Below are 9,547 nucleotides of genomic sequence, written 5' to 3' on the forward strand. Positions count from 1 at the left end.
AGAATACAGATTTCCATAATTTTCAGGCCTGATATCATTCTTTAAAAATGCGTATGTACAATTTTACCCCATTTGGGGGAAGAGTTGGCTATCCTCTTTCTGATATCTCTGAGGATTTCTTCATTAAAACCACAACAACTGGCATTTTCTCCTTCTAACTATTGCTATGATGAATACACACCAATATGCTTTACTGCACTGCGACCTTTTTCCCTAAAGACCAGTTGGCAAATTATTTTATTGGTAACATTCAAGAATATTTTGTTTTAATACAGGGAGAAGAATGATGTTCAGAACACTTATCATGGTAACTTACATCAATGTTATAACCACAAACAGCATCTGAATTAGATTTTCTTAAATATTGTGTGTAATGTTGTCCTTTGTCTTCCATGGAAAATTACGCATGAGTCCCACCTAAGAAGAACATGTAGGGGCGCCTGGGTGGCTCAGTCGTTAAGCGTCCGACTTCAGCTCAGGTCACGATCTCACAGACCGTGAGTTCGAGCCCTGCGTCGGGCTCTGGGCTAATGGGTCAGAGTCTGGAGCCTGCTTCCGGTTCTGTGTCTCCCTCTCTTTCTGCCCCTCCCCCGTTCATGCTCTGTCTCTCTCGGTCTCAAAAATAAACGTTAAAAAAAAAATAAAAAAAAAAAGTCATATCTTTGCTTCAACAACAATGAGCCACGTAAGTTTCCAAGGAATGAATAAATTTCAGAAGGAAACTGAGAGTAGAAATGCATTGATACTTGGTAGTCATAAATGTCAGGATAGATTTGAGGGGGGAAAACTCATTTTTTATTTTTTTTACAAATGTTTATTTTTGAGCGCTAGTGGGGAGGGGCAGGGAGAGGAGACAATCTGAAGCAGGCTCCAAGTTATAAGCTGCCAGCACAGAACCTGATCAGGGGATTGAACTCACAAACTGGGAGATCATGACCTGAGCCAAATTCGGATGCTTAACCGACTGAGCCACCCAGGTGCCCCCAAAAAACTGAGAATGAAATTAGCTATATTTATGCAACAATTCATCCAAATAACCTTTTGAAGCATAATAGCACATACATTTTGAACAGGTTTAACTTTGTATTATTCCTTATAATGAATATTTTGATGTAATATATTAATAGTAACAACTGCTTTCTCTGTAAATTCTGGGATATTGACATTTGATGTTCAATTAAATGCTTTTATAAATATTTATAGCTTTCAAGTTACTTTTATGTACTCTCTGGTGTATCCTAATGTGTACATTTAATATGAAGACTTTCCTCATTATGTTTGTAGGGTTTACATCTAGTATGCACATTGAAATACTAAGGAACGAATTCCAGCTAAAGGCACTGCAACTTTCTCTATATTTTATGGTTTCTATTCTGTAAGAAAATAATGATATTGATCAAGTTGTGAGTTCCAGCTACATGCTTGACACATTCTTTCCCTTTGTATGTTTCTCCTGAGTCTAAACTCTTTGATGCTGAGTAAGGGTTGAGCAGTCCTAAAAATTTTACCACATTCTATACATTTTAAGTTTCTTTTCCAATATGAATTCTTTGATGTATAATGAAGCTTAACCTCAAATAAAGGCCTTGCCACATTCTTTACATGGGTAATGTTTCTCTTCAGTGTGAATTCTGCGGTGTGCCATAAGGTTTGAGGTCTGGGTAAAGGCCTTGCCACATTTTTCACATTGGTAAGGTTTCTCTCCTGTATGAATTCTCTGATGTACAAAAAGGGTTGGTTTCTGGGTAAAGGCCTTGCCACATTCTCTACATTGGTAAGGTTTCTCTCCAGTATGGATTCTGTGATGTCTGATAATGCTTGTCTGGTGGGTAAAGACCTTGCCACATTCTTTACACTGGTAAGGTTTCTCTCCAGTGTGAATTCTGTGATGTACAGTAAGGCTTGAGTACCTTTTAAAGGCCTTGCCACATTCTTTACATTGGTAAGGTTTCTCCTCAGCATGAAGTTTCCGATGTCCAATAAGGCCTGACTGCCAGTTAAAGGTCTTGCCACATTCTTGACATTTGTAAATTTTCTCTCCAGTATGGATTATCCTATGTTTATTTAGTGATGAGCTGTACTTATAAGTTTTACCACATTCTTCACATTTGTAAGGTCTCTCTCCAGTATGCTTTTGCTGATGTAGAATTAGTGTTGAGTGCCAGTTGAAGGCTTTGCCACATTCCTTACAAATGTAACCTTTCTGTCCAGCATGGATTGTCTTATTGATATTAAGTCTTGATGACTCACTAAACACGTTCCCAGGTTCATTGCATGTGTACAGGTTTTTTCCCACAGGACTCCTCGGATGATCACCAACATTGGAGGACTGGTTAAAAATTTTCCCACACTCAGTATATTCAGAAGGATTCTCTCCCAAATGTATTCTCTTCTGTCTAATAAGGTTTGAGCTTTGATAAAAGACTTCCCTACATGTAGTACAGTCACAATGGTTCCCTGGCAAAGGAGTCCGTAGATATTTATTAACATTTGAATCCTGGTTCAGTATTTCCTCAGATTCACTGCAATGAGCAATTCTGTTTTCATTGAAAATGCTGTGGTTTTGTTGTAAGGTCGACTGCTCAAGGAAGGACCCCTCAAATGGATACCACTTACCATTTTTGTCTTCCTTTTTCAATCTCTGACTTTCAGAAATATTTGACTGAAAGGGTAATGCAATCCTATTGTCAAAATGGTGCAAAGAAGTATTTTCAGCATGGGCTAGGTCACTTTCCAGATTCTCCAAATTTTTGTTCTGCAAATATGTGTGTTTGACCACTTGATTTGAGCCTTTGATTATAGAAACACACTGCCTTGCAGAATTAACAGTGTTAGAGAGGGGGGGTTTCCAAAATGTTTCATATCCTTCACTGTTTTGGGCAGTGAGATTCTTATAATGGGCAGTTGTCTCTATTTGCATATGTGTTTCATGAGATCTTTGATGCCCTTGTCTCTCCCCAACACAGTTCCACTCTATCACCAAGTGTCCATTCTCAAGGGCACTATGTTTATATTTATCCACTGACACCCTTTCGAAAATAGTTCCTATGCACATCTTTGGAAAGAGGCTCTGGGTATCGTGTGAAGATACAGCTGGAAGGTAACAAATGAAAGTAAAATCATTCTACTTTCTACTATCAGATGAATACAGTTAAAATTTCTTACACACAAGACTAAAATTGGACAACTTCGACTTTTGGAAAAATAAATCATTAGTTTTTCTACTTTTCAAGATGTATCTGAATTTAACCCAAGGATTCTTTTTATAAAGTGATTGTTGGCCTATTTTACAACTTTGGTGGTGTTTGTTTATTTAGAAATGAAAGGTTTTGGGGCATCTCAGTGGCTCAGAGGGTTGAGTATCAAAGTCTTCACTTCAGCTCACGACGTCACCTCGTGGTTTGTGAGTTCCAGCCCCGCATCCTACTCTGCACTGAGAGCACTGAGCTAGCTTGGAATTCTCTCCCTCTCTCTTACCCTCCTCCACTCTCTCTCTGTCTCTCTCAAAATAAACTTAAAAAAAAACTAAAAAAAAATAAAGAAAGAAATGAAAAGTTTTTCTTTCCTTAATATTAAAGAATGGATTATACCCTTAAATTCTGTGTAATAGGAGGGATCTATTAACATAATACATTTAGTCATCCATAAAAGTTTTCATTAGAGCTTCCCATGGTTGATTTTATGAATATTCTTTACAATTTTATGCCCATGAAGACATGCCAATAATTCAAAATGTTCCTTTTTTCATGGGTACACTGTCACAGTTTACAATTACAGCTACAGGGTGCTTGGGTGGCTCAGTTGGTTAAGCGTCAACTTCAGCTCAGGTCATGATATCAGGGTTCCTGAGTTGGAGGGCTCTGTGCTTTGTGACTCAAGCTCTCTGACAGCTCGGAGCCTGGAGGCTGCCCCAGATTCTGTGTGTGTGTCTCTGTCTCTGTAATTGTCCCCCGCTTGTGCTATGTCACTGTCTCAAAAATATACATTTAAAAAAATTAAAATTATATACATTGCACACACACACACACACACACACACACACACAGAGGAGCACCTGGGTGGCTCATTCGGTTAAGAGTCTGTCTATTTTGACTCAGGTTATGATCTCACTCTTCTCGAGTTGGAGCCCTGCTTCAGGGTCTGTGCTAACAGTGCAACGCTGCTTGGGATTCTCTCTCTCTCTCCCTCCCCTGTTTATGCTCTCTATCTGACAAAGTAAATAAACTTTAAAGTAAAATTATTGTAGGTTTCCTTTAATTCATTTTTTATATAGAATTTTTGGGGTTATATTTTGTCTTATTCTGGTTTTGCAATTCCATACTGATGTGCTTCATTTTGTATGGGACTTTCCACAGCATTATTTAGGTGTGATTTTGTTTTTACCTGTGTATGTTGTTATAGTGACAATTTTCAACTCATTACGTTTTTGGATGATGTGAATGTAACTCAAATATGAATCCGTTTTATGCCCTGTGCCAAAAAAAGCATCCATGTATTTGTAGAAATATTACCTATGCATACTTTGTGACTCATCTTGTGTATTTTTCTCCTTGGTTAGTGGTCAGTGAATGTTGTATCAGGTCTATGTGAATTGTCATAATAATGGAATTAATTTCATCATCTATTTATTGGTGAATATATTGTCTGTATTTTCATTGTGGTTACCTTAAAGATTCCTTAAAACATCTTAAAGGTATAACGAACCATCATAGTGCTGCTAGCACAGAGCTCAACACAGGATTTGAACTCACAAACTATGAGACCATGACTTGACCTGAAATCAAGAGAGGGACACTTAACCAACTAAGCCACCCAGATACCCCTATGTAGCTATAATTTTAAACTGTGACTGTGTGCCCATGAAAAAAGGAACATTTTGAATTATTGGCATGTCTTCATGGACACTAAAACTGTCAAGTATATTCATTAAAATCAACCATGGAAACCTGTGATGAAAACTTTTATGAATTAAGCACTTAAAAGACATAGATCCCTCTTATTACAATGAATTTAAGTGCATAATCCATTCTTTAAAATCAAGCAAACAAAACCTTTCATTTCTTTTTTTTAAGTTTTTTTTTAAGTGTATTTTGAGAGGGGGAGTGCAGAGAGAGGGGGAGAGAATTCCAAGCAGAGTCCACAGTCAGTGAAGTGCAGGACATGGGGCTCAAACTCACAAACCTTGAGATCACGACCTGAGTTGAAATGAAAAGTCAGATGCTCAACCCTCTGGGCCACCAAGATGCCCCAAAACCTTTAATTTCTAAATAAACAAACACCACCAAAGTTATAAAATATGGCAACAACTGCTTTAAAAAAATCTTTGGAAAGAGGTTAGAGTGGGAGAGAGCCAAAGCATAGGAGACTGTTAAAAACTGAGAACAAACTGAGGGTTGATGGGGGGTGGGAGGGAGGGGAGGGTGGGTGATGGGTACTGAGGAGGGCACCTTTTGGGATGAGCACTGTGTGTTGTATGGAAACCAATTTGACAATATATTTCATATATTGAAAAAAAATAAAAAATAAAAAATAAAAATAAATAAAAAATAAAAAATAAAAAAATAAATGAATCTTTGGGATTAAATTCAGATACATTCAGAAAGTAGAAAAACTATTTCATTTTTCTTGAAGTGAAATTACACTTACAATTAAAACTCCTTTTTTTTTTTTACATGGGAAGTTTACTAATTACCTACTTTACTTTTTATAAAGCACATGCCCATGTCACATCAGAGCGTTCGATCTAATCATAAAGGAATCTCACTCAGAAAGTGAAAACACATATGACAAAGTCACAAGAACTTCATATTATAAGGACAAAAGTATAAAATAATTCAACTATTAGGACATAAGGTAACATTTGAGACTTTATTATAGGCTGCAAATTTTAAATTCTAAATGTTCTAGCTTCCCCATGCCTTTAGTTTATATAGGAATTCTAGGAAATAACAGGTGTTTTAAATTATTTTACCATTGAATAATGAAATTCATAGAGTGGAAATTTCTTATTTTCATTAATACAAAGAAAATGAACTTTAAAAAATTTTTTTAAGTTTGTATTTATTTTGAGAGAGAGACAAAGAGCAAATGGGGAGGGGGAGGGGGAGCGAGAGAAAACCAGACAGAATCCCAAGCTGACTCTGTGTTGTCAGCAAAAAGCTCTCTGTACTGCTGGAACTCACGAACTGTGAGATCATGGCTTCAGCCAACGTCAGACGCTTAACCAGCAAATCCACTCATGTGCCCCGAGAAATGAACTTTTGAAGTGAAATAAAGGATTAGATTTTCTCATTTGAGAGAGGCGCTTTGCTATCTGATGAAATTACTGGGTTTCATATTTGTGCAACTAAGATTAAAGCTTCCATAATACTGGAAAGCATAAACCAGATAACATGTAATCTCTGTCTCCAGTGTTCCTGGGATTTCTGCACCAAACCCCAATATGCCCACCACTACCCTGACACACTTCTCACATGAGGCAAAACAGAACTCAGTAATGGATTAGCATAAAGTTCCTCAGAAATAGAGATTTCCCCAAGACCCTCAAAGCAATGAAGAGCCAATCACATTATGGAGACCCTCACAGTGGAACTGAAGGAGAATCTTAAGAGAAAGCAAGATCATGATGTGTTGGAAAGCAGATATCTGCTGAGAGGGAGAGACATAAAGCTAGGCTTCTCAAACTTATTTCCATTTGAGGAGAGCTGCTCAAACCACATTTAAGGTCCATCTTCCTCCTTTACATTTGGATTTCACCTCTGTCATCTGTTTCATTCCCACCTACCTGGGTGTGAGGCTACTGTGTGATTTCTCTTCACATCCCAGAGCTCCTTTTGTTCCAAAAAAATGACCAGGTCTGGCTTTGACAAAACAAGACCTGTTTATCAGACAAAAGGAATATGAGTGTGGCTGGAGATTCTACCTTTCAACCCAGTATTGGACTCAGTAGACAAGAGAGGACATTGTAGAATTCTAAAAAATTATTTCCCAGATGATGTTGCCCAACAACCCCTTTAGAACACATGGGAGGGTTTCCAGTGTTCAGATCTTGACCTCTACTTCCAAATAATACCACTACAATAATGAGTTGAAATTGGTATTTAAGACATGGGAATTCCCATCTTATGCCACTCAATGTTTAGAATTGACATAAATCTATAGAAATGACGATGTTACTCTACAGAAGGGAAAACTAACCTGAAAGGAAACATCATGAAGATATTTCTCTACATCTAGAAACCCCCACTTCTTTCCCTGATTGCAGGCATCTGAATCCCACTCATGCAAAGAGGAAGTTCCAAGAGACAGTCTTCAAAGGAAGGAACAAAATTCTGAGTGTGGTTTGGGAAGTCTGGAAGGAGTTATCCTCACCCAAGAAGAGAAGGTGTCCATAGTTCTCTAACATCACATCCCTGTACAGTTCCTGCTGACTGTGGCTCAGGCAGCCCCACTCCTCCTGAGAGAATTCTATGGCCACATCCCTGAATGTCAGCAACCCCTGCAATAAATACCATAGTTACTGAGTGGCCATAGGCAGAGGTCATAATGGTACCTAAGATGCAAGAGGGAGTTAATGTCACTAGCTAGAACCCCAGACCTGACCTTCACTGCTTACCTGCTTGTACCCACTGACCTCAGTCCCACATTTTACTTAACCCTTTTTTCTACCTTATCTTTTACTTCAGGCAAAACACCCCATGGGCATAGTGTCCTGGGGTGGAAACAAAGTATCCAATAAAAGCTAGTGAGTACTCTGAGGAAGAGCTTGGATTAACTCAATTTGAGCTTAACCCCTGACTCACACCTATGAAAATGAACAATAGAGTAAACCATGGAGTGAGGTCAGTTACCTTTATATCATTATGCTAAAAAAATTAAATTTTTATTTCCTTTAGAGAGAGAACACAAGTGAGGGTGCAGCAGGGAGGGAGGGAGAGAGACAAAGACAGAGACAAAGAGACAGAGAGGCAGAGACAGAGAGAGAGAAAATTCCAACCAGGCTATATGCTCACTGTGAAGCTTGACTTGGGGCATGATCTCAGGACTATGAGATCATGACCTGAGCCTAAATCAAGAGTCAGATGCTCAACTGACTGAGCCACTCAGGAGTTCCCTTTTAACTCAATATAATACCCAAATCTCCACCCAAGAAGGATCACAAATATTTTACTATGTAACATACAGAGTATGTACAGAACTGTTTTCTTAAGGTTCATGTGCAACCTTATCACAAGCTGGACATAAGATGATGACATACCCTTTCTGAATATCCACCCTAACCCTAAATAAAAGTAAACAATTTCTCCTGCCTCTGAGTCTCTGCTTTAGAAGTTATTCCCTGTGACCTCTTATTTCCTGTAAATCAATTTTTCTTTGTCTGACATCCCCACCTGGTGTAGTGGTTTTGTGGTTCACCAAGGACTAAACTCCTGTTAGTTCAGTTATATTAGGAGCACTGGTTCTGGCTTAGGTGAGTTTTCTGCTTTCTGCAGTAAGAGAATTTGCAACACATTATCATGCTCTAATATATTCCCCAACATTGAGATAAGAACATTTATAAATATTGTGTTTATTCAAGTGAATTTGTAAAATGAAGGCATCAACACAGCCATACACATTTTTGAATCCTTTATTTACATCATACAGTACATGTGTCTATTTCCTAAATGGAAAGTTTTGGTGAGTTACAAATGTACTTAGCATATTCTAATGTGAATTAGAGTTTACAACAGTGCACTGGGGATCCTATTAAAATGCAGATTCTGTTCAGTTCTGGGATTGGGTGGGTGTCTGCATTTCTAACAAGGCATTAGTCTATGGGCCAAGGGATACATATTTCAATAACAAAGAAGTAGAACTCAAAGACAAGAACTCTTGGAGGACTTGGAACTGAATGGGTTTTATAGCAATTACAAGTTCTTCTAGGATAGCAAGAAAGTTGACAAGCCTTTCCAATCATTTCCTGGTTAGTAGATAGCATCTAACAGGTTCTCATAAACTCATGGAAAATAAATAATAATGATCTAAGAGAACAAACACATTATTCTTCCATTTTTATGGAATATTTTGTCAAATATCCAGTACATGGTACAGATCAGGTTTTAACCCAGGTTAACTGACCTAAAGTTGATCTAAAATGACACATAGGTCAATAAACAGAGGGGACCCTAAAGCAATGTTTATAGCAGGTGTCAAGCCTGAGAAGGTATCCACACAAAATTGATCTTTATACATTCCATGCACACATCCATTCTGAAAGTAGTTATATACACATTAAAAGTGATAGAATAGAAAATTATCAGGATGACTAAGAAATATATTTAATGAGGGGTTCGCCAGATGACTCAGTCTGTTAGGTGTCCAACTCTTGATTTTGGCTCAGGTCATGATCTCATGTTTCCTGAGTTTGAGCCCCATCTCAGGCTCTGTGCTGAGAGTGTGGAGCCTGCTTGGGATTTTCTCTCTTTCCTCTCACTCTGCCCCTCCCTCTCTCTCTCAAGAAGAAAGAAAGAAAGAAAGAAAGAAAGAAAGAAAGAAAGAAAGAAAG

General features: G+C 38.0%; 1 protein-coding gene across 1 annotated transcript; it reads right to left on the minus strand.

The window, feature by feature from the left end:
- Window positions 1-804: 804 nt before the first annotated feature.
- LOC125915204 (zinc finger protein OZF-like) lies at window positions 805-7,492 on the minus strand. Its single transcript, XM_049620903.1, has 3 exons — window positions 7,372-7,492; window positions 6,785-6,877; window positions 805-3,093 (listed from the first exon to the last, which is right to left on the minus strand). Exons 1-3 carry the CDS (start codon window positions 7,403-7,405, stop codon window positions 1,574-1,576), a joined length of 1,647 nt encoding a protein of 548 aa, XP_049476860.1. The 5' UTR covers window positions 7,406-7,492; the 3' UTR covers window positions 805-1,573.
- Window positions 7,493-9,547: the final 2,055 nt, after the last annotated feature.

Source organism: Panthera uncia (genome assembly GCF_023721935.1).
Source record: "Panthera uncia isolate 11264 chromosome E2 unlocalized genomic scaffold, Puncia_PCG_1.0 HiC_scaffold_19, whole genome shotgun sequence".
In the NCBI taxonomy this organism is placed as follows: Eukaryota; Metazoa; Chordata; class Mammalia; order Carnivora; family Felidae; genus Panthera; species Panthera uncia.